This window comes from Carassius auratus, chromosome 34 (genome assembly GCF_003368295.1).
Source record: "Carassius auratus strain Wakin chromosome 34, ASM336829v1, whole genome shotgun sequence".
NCBI classification, from domain to species: Eukaryota; Metazoa; Chordata; class Actinopteri; order Cypriniformes; family Cyprinidae; genus Carassius; species Carassius auratus.
The window spans coordinates 8,031,241-8,048,388 of NC_039276.1; the positions used below are offsets into that span (position 1 = coordinate 8,031,241).

Sequence of the window (17,148 nt, forward strand, 5' to 3'; positions counted from 1 at the left end):
CTAAGTAATAAATCTCATTAAATAGTAGACTGGAAAATTAAAGACAAGGAAGAGATTGTGTTCATCAGTTTTCTGTACACAGTATAAAAAAATTAGACAGAGTTACAAATGAAATCCATAATGTTGTACCCTGATCATTAGGCCTCTTGAGAAGTATCAACAATTACTTTACAAATATTGGAATGGCCTTGCCACCTTATTGTAATAGCTAAAATATTGGCCGCTTTGGTACAATTAATTAGGTACAATACATTTTTCACAAAATTCAGTTTTACTACAAAAATATCATTTTCAATGGCATTTTTTTTTTTTTTACTAATCCCGCAACTTTTCAGTGCAAACATCGTAACAATCATCCGCTTTGGAAAACAAGCGAAAGATCACATTTCAAGTATTGATAAAGAGTTAAAGATAATCAGAAAGAAGAATTCAGTTTTTTTTTTTTTTTTTTAAATAGTTCAGGATTACTATACATTGCATAGTTCATGCGGCACTTTATATTAAAAGGACTATGGGCAAGGGTAGGTCCACATCTATGTACCCTTTTGAAGGCTTTGCAATATGCTAGTGCTTTAAATGGTGCATTTCGAGAGTTGTCGCAAGTGCTGTACTCCCTGTAAACCAGCTGGACAGAATGGAAGCGGCTCCGCGGAACGCACACCGCTGCGAGCACTTGTCAGCCACTGAAGTGTGCAGATGAAGGAAGTGGGGAAGTTTGCACTCTACCGGTTAGACCTCAAGATCTAGTTATGCAGTCAGCTACAATCAAGATGTGCACGTATTAGTAGAATGCCAGAAGTGGTTTTAGTTTCAAGATGATCTTGTCCAGAGGTGCTTACAGTTTGTGTAGAAGCCTCACAACAGATTTATCAATGCCGCAGACAACTGGAGTCCTTGCTGTGGGAATGCCTCTAGGGGACCAAAGGGAAGATGACACACTGATTTGGAAATCTCCACATCAGCTGGAATGATTTGTCATATTGTCTTAAACAAGCTGTTGAAGTGCTGGTGTTCTGAAGTAGGAGATATGTCAGTGCTTGTACAACAGTCTCTAAGTACTTATGTCAAAGTGTGATACCAGTTTGTCTCCTTTTTGCTGTTGGAGAGGAAAGTATTGAGACATTTTTTTTTTAAGTCTAGAAATGGCAAACTAGAGAAAAGCCATGTGGTGTTCCCTTTCCCTAACCATCCTAAAGCCTTTTTGTTCACCTACCTGTCATTCATCTACTGCTTGATGCACACTGCACACACTATTCTTTGTGAGTGTACAAATATTAACATAATCTATATGCACGTGGTTCAAAAAGACCATAAATATGACTGTCACTGCCTTCATAACATGTCCTAAAATAGATTTTCTTCAGGCACAGCCACACTCCTCCACGATCATGTTAGGCACGTCACGCTTGACGATGTTGTATTCGTCATCGAAGTAGAGCATGGACATGGTGCTGAGTTTGGTGGGTATGCAGCAGGAGTTGACTGAACCAGGACTCATGCCTCTCATGCGGTACTGGTTTACTACTGCTGTGTGAAATGATGAGGCAGAACCTGGAACTCCTGCCAAGAAAGCAGGGCAGCTGCCTTCACAGTAGTTCCCATAGTACCCTGCTGGCGCGATGATCCAGTCGTTCCAGCCAATGAGCCGGAAGTCAATGTAAAACTGCTGTCGGCAGCACAAACCTCCATTGGTGCCGTCACACTCCAGGCCTCGCTTTCGGATACGGTGTTTCCCGTCCGCCTGCTGGGCATGGACCACCAGGAAGGGTCGGTGTGAGGGATCGTTTGGGTCAACCAGGATGGGCTGAACGTTGGCAGCCTCGCAGCCATCGCAGTGAATGTCAAGGTCCTGCCGACGACCCCCTTTTGCCAGCATTTCACGTACGGCCTCGGACACAGGGAAGGTGTGCCAGCCACTGCGCTTCAACTCCACACGTTTTTCCATCATGGGCCAGTGCATGTTCTGCCCTCCAGGCTCATAGTAGTGAACTCTCACCATCACCTTCCGTCGCACTCCTTTTTCCTGAGTACCTGGCAACAGCTTGAAGTACAGCCAAAGGTTTGCCTGCAACACGTAGAGGTTCTGATTCCCCTCATTGGAAATTAAGAAGTAGAGGCTGGACTTCGATGGAGTCACATCATCTGTAAGAGACCGCAGACGTTTGTTAATTCTCAAGTAGCAACTATTTATTAAAAAATACACTAATTTATGTCTTTTCTCACATTTGAAATAACACAAACAGGTCTCCTTAGCCACATTCGCTGACAAAAACCACTTAACTTTTCCAGATAAGACTAGATGCCACAGTTCTGGGCCCAAGTCCAGTTGGACTCATGGTTTGGGCTGAAGATGTTGGGCCATGTGGAAGGGTGGGGGGGTTGGACATGGGTCTTGCCCCAGGGGGTTCATTGAGTTCACAGGGAGTACTGTGAAAACCCAGAGCTTCTGAAGCCGAAAGACTGACAACACAATGCACTGCGAGAGGTATTAGGAGACTGCTGTGGCACAGCCCAGCATTGAGCGTGTGCCCTTCAAATGAGAAGCATGGTGAGGCATTTACATCACACTGCCGACTTTCTAAATACAATTGTGTAGCAAATGGTATTTGGAAAGTCCAAGATGCAGAGCTTTTTTGCTGTTGTAAATTGATTGTAAAGATTCTTTTGACCACCCAGAAAATTAGAGAAATTCACTTGATGCTGAAAGTTGCAAATTAATCATATTCTCTGTAATCCTAATTTGAATGCCAGAGCTGTTTAATATTGGCAGGTTTTGAAATGGTAAAACAACCATGTTTGCCAACAGATTAGTTAATGTCAACAACTTGCCACAAAGGGTGGCTTCTTCAGTTGACAGCCTGACCTCACATGGAGTAACAGTGACTTTACATGCACTCTCTCTGCTTTTTTTCTTTTAATTTGTAAAAAATTATAGACTCGAAAGCATGTTCAAAACTTCAAACATATCAGTAATGATTTGGATCATACAGTGTGCTGTCAAAATGTTATAATAGTTATTCTTGCTGTATGATATTGTTAATAAGTGAATCAACCTGCATAACTTTTCAGAAAAATAAATAATCTGGTTATGCTAAGACATCTAGTTTGTGACCTGCTTTCAAACACACTAGTGACAAGCAGTGCGTTTTTTGTTTTGTTTTTGTGTTTTAAACAAGACTGTCAAGACTAATTTGCTGGGAGCCAATCCTTTTATATCACACAGTGCACACACATAGTCAAAGTTCATCAGTGACAGAGAATCAGCCCTGGAGAGGTGTCAGGTGTGAACATGTATGTACTGTGATGATAGGGAACACACTGACTGAACTGATTACTCCACCATTTCACCTCGTTTACCTCCCTTTAAATACCCCCGGGATACACATATACTTGTATGGCCATGTGCTCAGAACCTGTCTCAACAGCTCCTGCTTAATGTGAATCTAGTCAAACAAGGCTTTGTCCACTTCACACCCTGCAAGGCTGTGTGAGCAGGGAGACGAGATGATGTCAGTGTTGTGGCATACTTTATTCCCATAATTATCAACACTTACCTACATCAGTTTGGCTCATCAGAATTCTTTCAACATATTTGCATAATAACTAATAAATGAAGAACACTTAAAAATTGACTATTTCAAGTTTGTTTAGCTTGTTGCTTCTGCTGCATCCTGTGATTCCCTGTGGCTGTTCAACCGTTATCTTCTCCTGTGAGCAAAAGTATGCAAACTGACAAATATTTATTTCAGCAATGCATTTGAGATTTTTGTTTTGGTGTAGGCCCTTAAGATCTAATTTAAAAAAAGAAAAGAAAAAAAAGAAGCTATTTCCCAGACATTGTTGGGAATAAATGGTGAGAGATGAAGAATATATCTACTTGTACCCGTAATACAATGAAAAAAAAAAAGTAGCATACAGTCTAGGTGTTTTTATTTTGTTGATACTTTTATTTTTTGTCAAACAGAGCACAGGCAAATTAACTTTTGAAAAAAATGGACATTAGCTTTGTTTCTGTGTTTCACTGAAGAATGCTCTCATGCTTAAAATGCTTAATGTGTACTGCTTGTCGAAGATCAATAAGATCAAGACCATGGCATGCTGCCTGATTAGATTTTGACCGTGTGCCAATCAGTTAGCACTACAGGCTCTAATTTCCTTTTTTGGATCAAATGTCAAAAAACTAAAAAATTCTAAAGAGATCAATTTGGCTCTTTGACCTCATGGACACTGTGCCATGCTGAATAATGTCTAATAATGAAGTCTTAATACCCTGTGATGAACTGGTTCTGAAGAGTTCAGTGAGTCTGAATGGTTATGCTGACAAATGAGAAGCAAGCATCTACCGCTCCGCTCCTGTGGCTACGGGACACCAAATACTTCTGAAATGGCCCATAGGACAGTGTCAATAGAGACCTGAAATTGGCAGCCGTCCTCTCCTGTACCTTGGCAGCCCTCTTCTTATTGCTCTCCTAAAGCATGGAGCAAGATGGGAGCCGCCTTCTGACTTGCAGTCATACCACGTAAATGCAGGGAAGAGCATGCAACACATGAGACAACTCAACTGCCTGCAGCTGCAGTGATTTGCACATTACATACCTCACAAATTCCTCTTTTTGTACCTCTGAGCAGAATGGATCTTGGGTTGTCCTAATTCTATGCCCTGGCCGGCAGCCCTCACTTGAGGGGTTAGCGCCAGCTGGCCTTGAGGCAGATGGGGGTTCAGAGAGCCAGTTTCATGATGCATTGTTGCTCAGTGGTTCAAAGTTGTTGTAAATAATAGGGGACACTGCAAAGAGGCCTGATCAAGCTTTGATATTTGAAATTCATTTTCAGAGTAGGATATAAGTAGTCCAGCCTCTCTGTCACCCACAACGACTCAAATGTCTCATACATTATTCTGAGTGATTTCTTTTGTTGTTTTTGTTCCCAATGTTGACATATTGGGTTTAGCAAGAACTCACAGTACTCTCTTAATAATTGCCGCCTTTTGTTGCACTGTCATTAGTGTGTTCAGATCATTCTTATTGGAGCAAGAAGTTCGGATAATGTCCAAGCTAATTGTGCTGCACAGTGTGCGAGAATAGAAGAAAAAGAAGCCAGTTTTACAAGCTTAAATGTGTGTCAAATCTGAGATATTGGACAACTCTTTAAAAAAAAGTCATTAAAACATTTACATATCTCCATATAAACTATCCTTGTCCATAATGAAGATAGATTATGATTGTCTATATAAAAATCTGGGTAACGCTTTTTTAGGGAACTCTGTTCACTATTAGCTAGTTGCTTATTAACATGCATATTACTAGCACATAACCTGTTTATTAGACCTTTAAGCACATATTAATGCCTTATTCTGCATGACCATATTCTAGATCCATATTCTAGATGTATTTCTTCTATTAATGTCCTTTTGCTCATGCAAACTTGATTGACACAATTAAAAATGTACAGAAGGGTTAATCCATGTGTTTTTCTTTAACACTTAACAAGCTCCATACATTCTCCTGTAAACTGAACTGTACCATAGATCTATAATTGATGAACTGGTCAATAAAATGAAATACAGAAATCGTCATCACTTCCCCACCCTTTTTGACCAATTAATTTTCAAGACTTAGTCCTGCATTCAGGGTTGCAGCATAAAAAATAAAATAAAATAAAACTGAATTTACAATCAGTATATTTCTATTACTTTTTTCAGACCTCATATTTCCAGGTTGTCCATGACACTTCAAAGCAATGAATAATTCAATAAAAGACATTGGTTTTTATTAGTTCTAACAAAAGAAGTGTATGGCTGTATTGTCTGTCAGAAGGCGTGAAAATGTTCTTGCCCTCTTATTAACGAATTATCTGTAATACTTTGATTGCCATGTTTTTGATGCTCTCTTGGCGTTCCCGGGGATGTTCTAGGATTTTAATTGTCTCAACACCAACCTAGCAAAGATCACAATTTGACAAACTACTTATGATTTTCTGTCAGCATATCTAATGATATGTTAAGAGAGGGTCATGTGTTCTGATTGCTCCAGTCCAGTTACATCATAGAAAAATAGATTATGATGCATGTGTCATTAACCCCTCAAAGAAATTCAGTTATATAATTCTAGTAATATAATTCAATTTTGAAGCAAACCCACTGGATGTTACAGTAAAGTCTCATCGTCTACTGACACCACTGCTAATACTGTACTTTGAGAACAATTTTACCTGTTAATTAAATATTACACTTGTAATACTTGTATATTCTGTACATTCCAAGCACGTTTTGCGATAAATGAATTACTTACATGCCCCCAAAATAAATGTAGGCTCCTCCAAATACCAAAGCCAAGATTTATAAATAATTTGTACTTGTACATTTAATTACCCCTATCTGGAGAGACATTTTTTTCCAAGTTTAGGGTGTTTCAAAATATAAAATATGCTTGAATATTATAAAATATACAAAATACAAAAATAAATACAATAAATACATAATGTGAAATTTCCTATATAGTAAAAGTAACAATGGATCATTCGAGATCTTGTACACACCTGACTCGGCGAAACTAATTATTTCCGACGTTTCTTCTTGGACCTCGTTGTAGGCAGCATGTCCATCCAAGTTGGGAATTTCAACCCTCCCGTCCTCTCGAACTTTACCCGCGTGAAGTTTGCGCAGCGCCGTTACCATGGCAGCTTTAGGAATGGGATGAGTGATATTTGGTCTCTCTCTCATCTGCAGTCGGTTCAATATGTGCCTTTTAACCGCCTCCAGAAAGTCTGTGTCCATTCGCCCCGACTCATCCGGATGCCCGAGTCCACAAGAAGCGCACTGAGACTCCTGAGACACTGTCTCAGCTCCCAGACTACACTGAACTGAGAGTATGCAAGCCATTAAACAGGTCACAGAGAGGATGGGGATACTCATTTTCTTAAATAACGTGTAGATTCAACAAACAAATCAGTTCATGAATTCCTACCGTAAAACAATTTGACTATAAACCGAACAGAGTTGTACTTCCAACAACCTCCTCTGACAGATGTCCATTCATCATCATGCTCGCGGTCACTTTTGTAAGACGTTCGCAGAAAGTGTGTGTTTTATCGCCCTGTAAACACACTGAGTAATAACGAGGGCCAGTCGCGAAAACCTAAGTCTTAATTGAAGCGCGAAAACGTCTCCTCATCTCCAAGGTAACTGACAAATTGACGCGTGTAAAGAATCAAAACAAACCGGTTTCTAGTCTTGTATTCCTTTAAAGGTCAGTGTAGTCAAAAAAACTTTCTTGTCTGAAGACAAATGTGCACTCTTTGTCTTTGCTCGGGCTCCTCTTCTCCCAGTAATGGTAATGTGTATTGTGTGTGTGTTCTTGCGTATTTCTTCAGCCTCAGGAGGGATGTTGTCCTTTGGTCTTTACTCTCGTGTAAACACGACTCTAAAGCACCTCGCGCTGAAACTTTTTTATACTTCAAACCACGTGGGACGCTCGACCAACTGCAATAGAGGGGATTATGCGCTAAAACAGGTTAGGCTCTCAAACTCGGAGCGCATCAGTCCAAAAAAAAAAAAAAAAAAACTTTAGCGTGCATTACCTCTGGATCTTGTACGTGACACCATCTCACATTTACTTTTTATTTTTTATTGTGAAAATACAAGACTTGCGTGGCTTTCATAACGCAACAGAAATCAGATTCCTAATTAAAATAAATCAATAAATAAATAAATAAACCGGGGCAAATCTTTTAAGCATAATATAAATGGCCAGTGCATGCTGTTTTCACGTCAGATTTGCACATCGAGTTATTATTATTGTTAGTTATTATTATTGTTGTTATTATTATTATTAACTAACAAAGCAAAACCTTTGGTTTAATGAGAATCATATAGTCCGTAATTTCATATACATTTCTGTAATATTTAAATAAATAATGCAGACGCTTTCGCAAGGCTTAATACGAGTTTCAAGAAATTCACACAAGTGTGGCTTTGTTTGCCCGTTCATCTCAGTATTAATCGACTTTTTGTAGCGCTAATAGGTTTGCGTTGCCAACTTTTCCTGAAGTGATATGGCGCCCTCTATCGCTTCAACAAAATAAATACACGTTACATGCTCTAGCATTTTTTTTTTTTTTTTTTTTGTATTAAACAAAATCTTAAATAATTTTGTCGTAAAATCTGGAGTATTCATAGATTATCCTCATGATTATTATTTGAGTCTACATTGAACTATAATATGCAACTTAATATTTCAATTATTTTGGTTACTGTATTCATAAATCATTTAAAAGGTTAATGTAATAACAATATATTTTGCAATTGTAATTCTTGTGTATTCATGCCGCCTCTCTGCAGTATTAAACAGACTGTATAAGAGCACCTTTTTGCAGAGAATATGTGCCACTTCTGAAGATACAACCTCCATACCAGCTTTGCAGTCTAAAGTGAACAAACCATGACTTTATACATATTATCAGTATATATGAACACTTTTTTTAGCGTTATATGTATGATTTGTCCAAATATACAACAATAAATTCTCTACAAAATGCAGTTCAATACTATTTTAAAATGGATATGCTGTATTATGACCCATCGTCCAGTTCTTGTCCAATTTGGTTGTCACTTGCCATGGGAAAATCTCTTGGACTTATGTCACATTTTTCATAATAGAAGATTAATATTGAAGATAAAAAATATGGATGATGGTCTGTGTCTGTTTAGCCTTCAGGTGTGAACTGTGTTTTTCTGTCTTTTATTTCAATAAACAAGAAATACTGTGCAGAATAACCCAAATGTGTCAAGGAGATTGTTGGAGCATGCTGTGTATCTATACGTTTTGTGCATTTGTTGAATTTTTGTGTAGCGTGACTGGCGAAGTCTGTCGCCCTCAAGTGGCAATAAAGACTACATGCATGTAGAAATGTAAGTACAGTTCAATGTATAACAATGTATTACTGATCTACAAGCATAGTTTACTCATTTTTTCAAATTAGTTGTATTTTTGTAATATGTTTTGGTCAAGCTAGTTATATTTAATACAAATATGCTATAAATTTAGTTTTATATCTGTTTTAAACAGATCAAAAAATAAATAAAGATTTGAGCTGGTTTTAACATTAGCAGAGCAACAAATTTTAGCTTATTGCAAATGGATTATACATTGCTCATGTAATGCATTACTTATTAAAGCATTCGAGTGCAACTATCCTGAAACAATGTCAGGAAAGGCAGGAAAATGAATGTGTTCTGTCAGCAATATGCATGGATCTAACAAAACACAAACAAAGCAAATTACAAAACGTGACAATGTTTGGATTGATTCCTAGCATGCAATAACATTCACATCAGCCTTTTTGACAGGTATTTCACACTTGGTGAAGACTCTTTAATATAAAGTTTTTGATACATAGTAAAATGTTAACCAGCATCTCCAACTCTTACAGAAACTAATGACATATTCTGTGGAAGATAAAAGCCCTAATTGGTGCCTTTCAGAGTGAATGTGGTTCCTCAGAGTCACAGTAATAATTACAGACAGTGTGAAATCTTTGTACATGACTGAACTCAATTGTTCTCCCACAGGATATTAGTATGGTTGCTAAGGCCCATTAATTTCTCACAGAGAAAGTAGAATGCACTATAAACAACAGATTTATGCCACTGTCATATGCCACACTGAAATCACATGCTGTCCTTGCAGAGGCTTACCACCCAGAACTAACAGCAAGTCAGGCATATGGAGAAACATGGCATCCTCGGTGTCTTCTGCCAGGTCAACACTGTTCCGCTTCTCACTAATAGCCTCCTGGTTCTCAAAGGTGAGACAGCTTCCTTTCACCTTAGTGTCTTTCAGTGTAATACTAAAATCTGGTGAATGCTTCTTAATGTCCATGTGGAAAGTCTTGAGCTCAATGCAGGGCTCATGCAAATTGGGGCGGGATGGTTGGCACTTGTTCTTAAATGGTCTTAGCCTGTTATTGATGATGTGAGAGTTGGGTATTTCCCTTAAATAGACACTGTTTGGAACTGTTGGCTGGAAACTCTTGCCTAGGCCAATGCTGCAGTGATGGATCCGGCACAGAGAGGGGGATCCAGGCAACAATGCTAGCTTTTTCCAGGTTTGTTTTTCCAGGTTGAACCTCCACAAGCTGCTCTGAGGAGAGCTCTGGGTTTCCCCACCACCAAAGATGAGCATGCTGTCCTTCAACAATACAGCAGAGTGACCAACCAGCCTGGGAGGACCTGAACTGCAGAGTAAGGGATCAGAAAAGTTTAAGTGTATGTCTGGAACAAAACAAACAAACTATATGACAACATTAAAGGGGTTATATGATATTGCTAAAAAGAACTTGATTTTGTGTATTTGGTGTAATGCAATATGTTTATGTGGTTTAAGGTTTAAAAAGCACATTATTTTCCACATACTGTACATTATTGTTTCTCCTCTATGCCCCGCCTTTCTGAAGCGTGTTGATTTTTACAAAGATCACCATTCTAAAAAAGCAAAGTGTGCTCTGATTTGCCAGCTATCCAGTACGTTTTGATTGGCCGAATGCCTCAAGCGTGTAACAGAAATGTTACGCCCCTTAACACTCTGATGCCATGTCCCGACGAGATGAGGCAAAAACAATAAAACCCATTACAAACAAGGCATTTTTTGCATCCAGTGGGGACATAATTACTTATTATAATGATAAAAAAACTTGCGTTTGAATCATCAGTGGCAAATAGTCAGTCATCAGTGGTTACATATGAATACGTACTTACAGGCTGTGAGTCAGAAACGCCAGACTGTCTTTGCAAATTTGGAATTGCCCCACTTTATAGAAACAGACACTGGCATTGTAGGCTTCTGTCACAGGAAACAGTCCTTGTCCTCCGCAAAATGCGCAGCACACATCTGAATATTTGGGTTGAACTGTTCTGGAACAGTGTTGTAAATATAACTTAACCACTGATTTCTGTTTGTGCCATCTTTTGGAAGGCCAAACAAAGTAGTTTTGCTTTCACAACACAGCATCTCCAGGACATGGTGCCGGCGCCAAACAGCAAGAATAAAAGTTAAACCTTATTTCTTTGCGTGAACATTTGGGTGACATATGCAAATCTTCCCACATCATGATGTAGACATGGGGGCATGATGGAATGAACCATTTTAGGTAGGAGTGGTTGACTCTTAACTTTTATAAAGAATATCTCTTTGGATTTGAGACTATAGTCTTTGTAACTTTAGAGATTGTGTTTATGCACCAAGAGCTTGTAACACTCCATAGAGAAAGGAAAATTTTAAATGTCTTAATTTGACCCCTTTAAAGGCAAAGTTTGTTCAAAAACTAAAATATGCTGAAAATGGCTCAGCAAATGTCACCCTCAGACCATCCAAGATACAGATGGGTTTGTTTCTTCATCGGAACACATTATGAGAAATCACTTACTTCCCAATAAATGGGTGCTGTCAGACTGAGAGATGAAACAGCTGATAAAAGCATTACAATAATCCACATGTATTGTAAGCAATCCACAAATGGTGTACTTTAACTTCAAAACGTTGCTTCTCCATCAATAATATTATTTTCTCCTGTGAGAAAGTCTCATCTGAATCAGGAGAGAAATATGCACAAAAAAGCTCAGTTTACAATTCAAAACAGTTCTAAACAAATATATAAGTGAATTTTAATAGGACAGCAGGGGGTGAATTTTCACTGGAGGAAGCGTCATTATGGATTATGAAATGGTATTTTGGTCAGAAGTGCCTTGATCGATTTGTTTCTTACAAACACAAAGATTTTCTCTTCACAAAACATTAAATAATGGACTGGAGTGGTGTGGATTACTTGTGGATTATTGTGATGCTTTTATCAGCTGTGGCATCCATTCACTGTAGAGGATCCACTGGTGTGTAAGTTATGTAACAATAAATTTCTCAAAAGAAAAAACTCATCTACATCTTGGATGGCCTGAGGGTGAGTAAATTTTCATTTTTGGATGAACTATTCCATTAAAACGTAAGACAGTGCATAATGTTGTAAAATGACCAACTACATTTTTTAGGTGCCATTTAGGGCTGAGTTAACCAGAAATAGATGATGCTACAATAATAATTCATAGGAACAGGACACAACTCTGTGAAGAAATGTGTGAATACTTTCTTCTTGTCCAGAATGTCAGTCCAAATCTGATTTTTTTGTGCATATCCCATTGGAATCCGATGGTATTTAGCAAGTCTGAACAGCAAAAAATTAGGTGAAATCTGATTTTTACAAATCCATTTCAAGCCACATTCATTTGAAGTTTGAAATCCTATTCATTTTTGGAAATCCGTTTCATTCTTACCGCTCAGGTCTGAATTAGTGTAGCTTTTTTGTCACTTTCTCTCACCACGTAAAATGGTAACAAAACATAACTTTGTTTTGTAGGAAACATCCTTAATGTCTTTGCAGAAACAAGGCTTTGTTGTGAAGTGAAAGTCAAGCAGAAAATGACTATATACTGCTGGCCTATGCACCTCTTTGAGTTTTGAGACCAGAGGATATGGTAGCACAGAATAAAGCCACGCATTCCAGCTTTAAATTTCTGCCGCTGCCTCATGAGATGCAATATAATCCAGTGTGACGGCAATGTAGTTACGATGTAAGACAACATCTGTATTGCAAACTGTAGTGCTGTTGTTGTTTTAAGCTTAGGCATACCAACACAACGTGATTGCTTCCTACTTATTATGTCAAACAAAACTCTTTCAGAAATACAGGTTAAGCTAAACTAAGTTGAGGCCAAATCTATTCATTTTTTGTATGGAAATCAGGGTTTTTGTTATGGATAGATAGATGTTATTAAAGAAACTCACTGGAATTTGATGCAGCTCCAGGTTTGACTGGCAGAACTCCAGCTCCACAGGTCCTTCTGTTCCCTCAGGCCCTGCAGGCCACCATAAAGGTACATAGAATCCTGGTATGTCATAGCTGAGTGACCATGTCTGGGACCAGGCCCACCTTGTACACTGCTTAGTAGCGACCACCCCCTAGAATCTAAAATATCATTATTTGGCAAGGTCATTCAGCAATCTGTAAATTACAGAAATCATGCATGACTTTTAAAATAAATATTTAGTCTTAGAAGATGCTTGCTCACTGAAAAACTTAAATCCCATGGAATGTTATAACACTCACCAAAATCAAATTTCCAGAATTCCTTCGTTGATCCTCTTATATCAATGTATCCACCGTAGACATACATAGATGACCCAAAGATAACAGCACTGTGCCCTTTTCTGTTTGCTGGTGTCACTCCCTACAATAAGAGTTCACTATAATAAAATAATCATCTGTTTCAGCTGTAGGTCTTGTAAAAAAACAAATGTTTACCTGTAAAGGTTCACTCCCTGTTTTCCAGTTAATCCAGCACTCTTTAACTGCAAAGAATATAAAACTGAAGACGTGAATGACAAAGTGGCATATTACTGTGGTAAAACACAATCTGCGTTCATACAGCACAAGTGCTGCTGTCAATAAAACAAATGACTTATGCCAAAACAAATAATGCAAAAATTCAGAAAGTTACTTATGTTTTGTTTTTTAAATTTTTAAGTTAAATTCCATTCAAATAATTTATAACAGTAACTAACGTACATAAAACTTTTTGTTTAAGCATTGTCTAGTGGACTCAGAAATGTTGGACCCCCACTGAACATGCACTGAATAAAAAATACCTGTATCAAATACCCAAAGAGGTGTTTTTGAGTTAGTATATGATGAGTCTTGCATTCCTCCGAAGACATACATAAACCCCTAAGAAGAAAAATGGTAAATTAATTCACTCTTTTTGGTGCATAAAAATTACTTAAGTTATATGTGGAAATATACAGTGCTGTCTTCCACCTTCAATAACAAAAGGTTCAGCAAAAGGCACCCCAACTGCTCCGGGTTTGTGCTTACAGTGTGTGTGTGCATTTGGACAGGTTAAATGCAGAGCACAAATTTTGAGTATGGGACACCATACTTGGCCACTTGTCACGTCACTTTTACTTTCATATATATATATATATATATATATATATATATATATATATATATATATATATATATATATATATATATATATATATATATATATATATGGAGACATTAGAATGTAGAGCATGATTTACATTGAACGCTTTTAATAAAAAGTGAAAATGTGATAAACTGACAGTCTCTTGTTTCTCACAACTGGTGAACACCTTATGCTCAGTTGTGAGTTTGTTGCAATTACCTGATATGCTACCATTGTGTGCTCCTCCAGTTCTTCAGGTGCTTCTTCGCTATCATAGGGAAGCATGGCCCACTTGTCACAGACTACAAATATATATATATATATATATTTCTCCTAAATTGAAATCAATCAATGCAACAGGAACCATATACTATGTAACAACAAACAGAAATATCCAAAGCAGGAGGTAGCCGCAGATAAATAACAATGACTTACCCACATTATATTTCCAGAAATCTCTCAGTGAGCATTTTTCTCTGCCACCTAATACGTAAACATGGCCTCTGTAGGCACAAGACGCATGCTTGTAACGATCACATGGTGCGGGGTAGTGCTGAGGCACTGAGGTCCACAAACAAGCACCTCTCCCCTGGTTCATGCTCAGGCTCTGAGAGTCTCATGGGTTAATCTCTGCGGAGAAAAGCAAGAATGAAATACATAGGGACTACTAATGAAGACTGGTTAACAAGAATAGTACAGAAACAGCAATACAAGAATATTGCAATGAAAGGAATTTTTATTATGGCGTTAAGTAATACATTAGACAAGAGTTGAGCAAATATTTGACCAGAAGACAAGTATTTCTAGTAAGCAACAATGCAGATTTTGGACCATATAATATAATTATAATTGCTTTTATGCAGTTCAATACAAACATTATTACGGAAAAACGTACATTTAGACACAATCTTGTATATTTCAACATTAGAAATAGAGCAACAGAACTGATTGAATGACTCATTCACATAAAGTCAGTTACTTGTTGCCATCTACTTTGCAATGTAAATATACTGTATGTATGTATGTGTGTGTGTGTGTGTGTGTGTACAGCATAAATCAATGCACCTCTTCTGAAACTTAACAAATTCAGCAATTACCCTTTAGTTTTTTGTTTAATACATTAAAATTTGTCCATCTTCCATGAATTGTATTAGTAATTACTAATTATTAAGAAAATATATTTTTGTATGTATTATGTTGTGCACTGTATTTACACACACACACACACACACACACACAGAAAGAAAGAATATGAATTAATTGTTTACTTGGACACAGATGTTATTTCCTGTTGTTTACAAACATTTCCTGTACATTTCCTGTACGTTACCTGTAGTATACAGTATTACTATTGAAATTGGAATGTGTTTGATTATGGTTTGAATCTTTATATGACATTTAGTATTTTTTTAAACAGATGTGAACCGTTTTAAAAATAAATTCAACATGTCAAATATCCAAAAATATAACAAACAATATGGGATGTTAAGTGACATTTAATGAGGGATTCATCGATTCAACATTAATTTAGTAAACAATTTAACATACACAGTTAAGCAAGAATAGAATACCCTTTCTCGACTAAATAAATAAATACATAAAAATGTTTTTTACTTTTATTTTTATGTTGTTCACCACCGAGATTTTTAACACATATAGGCTTGTTTTATCTAGCGTAAGTCTGTTATACTACATTTAATACATATAATTCGCACTTGTAACGGGCATATTAATGTAACCAAGAAAACTGTTTCCAAATCGCTTTACAGTTGTCGCCGAGTAAGTTTATATGTGAGTTTTCATGGTAAGGAAAGTGTCACATGACCGCGAGGAGGAACTGACTAATTTTGCTGACTGTAATAGAACTGTTAAGATTGCGTTGTTAATAAATGTAGTATTAAAGTCCCTTACCGCTCAAAATCGTAGCTGAATATCTGCCCTTCCTTGAGCTTCACTGAAAACATAAGCGATGATGTGAAGTATGGTGGCCAATGCCAATAACGTTACTCGAGGAGGAGGGGCGAAGAAGGATCTTCTGTGGATTGCTTTTTTCTCAAAAGGGTTTCTGGCTGTTACTGAACACAGCGCATTCCAACTTTTAAAACAAAAATCGCGAGAACAGAACACTTACATTTATATTATAGGCCTATTGTTTATATAATATTTCGTATAGAATGTATTCATTTTGCAGATGCTTTTATCCGAAGAGGGGTAAAAAGAGAACTTGTAAAATTTGTGAAAACATTTATGATGGTACGTTATCAACGAATAATTTTATGCTAGGCCTTATGTTTACTGTTTCTGTTTACTGTAAAATTTCTGAAGCAGCCTGGCCATAATCTTGTTTTCTAGAGTTTTCTGTGATTGAGCCACAGCCCATGTGTGAGCTCAAGCCTTTGAAAAAAAAACATTTTAATGTTTATTAAACTGTTAACATTTTTATACACACTTACTGAATTACCTTCAGCTTCTGGAATATGTACTGTATAGCTGCATTTCCATTGGGACCTACGTCATTCAGTGAGAGAAATCACTGATGTTACAAGTGCTGCCTACATCGCCAAAGTATTGAGTCTGACATTGTGCTCAGTGAACTTCATGAACACCCTGAGGGATTTTACAAAATAGCAAGTTACTTTATCCACCAACCTGAAGTAAGTACTGCTAAACTAATCACGTCTTTGGCCCTACAAGAGGAAACAGTGTTTTAGATTATGAATACATATACAGTCTTCTTACTGAGTTTTTTTCCCATCTTTTGTTTACTTGCACACCAGTCACCCTTGAAATGAAAGAAATTGCTTACTATGTTTAGAACATTAAGATACGTGATACCGTCTCTCGGCATGGAGAGACAAAACCAATAAAAGTCATTACAAATGAGGCCATGTCTGCATTTGAGATTGGAGAAATGGCAAACAAGTGCTACTCTACACTGCTTAAAACTTGCGTTTGAGTCATCAGTGGCAAATCTTATATATATATATATATATATATATATATATATATATATATATATATATATATATATATATATATATACACACGTATATACACAACAACCATTTACAATACTTGTAAATGTATTTACAAGCTGTGATTCAGAATCACCAGACTGTCCTTGCAAAGCTGGA

General features: G+C 37.3%; 2 protein-coding genes across 5 annotated transcripts; both read right to left on the reverse strand.

The window, feature by feature from the left end:
- Positions 1-300: 300 nt before the first annotated feature.
- LOC113053067 (inhibin beta B chain) lies at positions 301-7,433 on the reverse strand. 2 transcript variants are annotated; one of them, XM_026217727.1, is made up of 3 exons: positions 6,966-7,433; positions 6,538-6,861; positions 301-2,142 (listed from the first exon to the last, which is right to left on the reverse strand). In XM_026217727.1, the coding sequence occupies exons 2-3, from the start codon at positions 6,773-6,775 to the stop codon at positions 1,361-1,363; spliced, it is 1,020 nt and encodes a 339-aa protein (XP_026073512.1). In that variant the 5' UTR covers positions 6,776-6,861; positions 6,966-7,433; the 3' UTR covers positions 301-1,360. The 2 variants fall into 2 exon arrangements, with proteins under 2 accessions (XP_026073512.1, XP_026073511.1); XM_026217726.1 differs by having other exon boundaries at positions 6,538-7,433.
- A 985-nt stretch (positions 7,434-8,418) lies between these two features.
- LOC113053068 (ras guanine nucleotide exchange factor F-like) lies at positions 8,419-16,068 on the reverse strand. 3 transcript variants are annotated; one of them, XM_026217728.1, is made up of 8 exons: positions 15,926-16,068; positions 14,450-14,644; positions 14,234-14,316; positions 13,692-13,770; positions 13,348-13,394; positions 13,153-13,273; positions 12,831-13,011; positions 8,421-10,233 (listed from the first exon to the last, which is right to left on the reverse strand). In XM_026217728.1, the coding sequence occupies exons 2-8, from the start codon at positions 14,610-14,612 to the stop codon at positions 9,639-9,641; spliced, it is 1,269 nt and encodes a 422-aa protein (XP_026073513.1). In that variant the 5' UTR covers positions 14,613-14,644; positions 15,926-16,068; the 3' UTR covers positions 8,421-9,638. The 3 variants fall into 3 exon arrangements, with proteins under 3 accessions (XP_026073515.1, XP_026073514.1, XP_026073513.1); XM_026217730.1 differs by lacking the exon at positions 15,926-16,068 and having other exon boundaries at positions 8,419-10,233; positions 14,234-14,282; positions 14,450-14,530; XM_026217729.1 differs by lacking the exon at positions 15,926-16,068 and having other exon boundaries at positions 8,419-10,233; positions 14,454-14,514.
- Positions 16,069-17,148: the final 1,080 nt, after the last annotated feature.

What these genes read in the sequence shown, in the direction of transcription:
- LOC113053067 (XM_026217726.1), bottom strand. Translation starts at nt 6,913, where the DNA reads ATGAGTATCCCCATCCTCTCTGTGACCTGTTTAATGGCTTGCATACTC. An exon ending in AATTAGTTTCGCCGAGTCAG is followed by an intron (nt 2,143 to 6,537) that starts GTGTGTACAAGA and finishes GGTCTCTTACAG; the next exon opens with ATGATGTGACTCCATCGAAG.
- LOC113053068 (XM_026217728.1), bottom strand. Translation starts at nt 14,612, where the DNA reads ATGAACCAGGGGAGAGGTGCTTGTTTGTGGACCTCAGTGCCTCAGCAC. An exon ending in TTTCTGGAAATATAATGTGG is followed by an intron (nt 14,317 to 14,449) that starts GTAAGTCATTGT and finishes ATATATTTGTAG; the next exon opens with TCTGTGACAAGTGGGCCATG. An exon ending in TCTTTGGGTATTTGATACAG is followed by an intron (nt 13,395 to 13,691) that starts GTATTTTTTATT and finishes TATTCTTTGCAG; the next exon opens with TTAAAGAGTGCTGGATTAAC.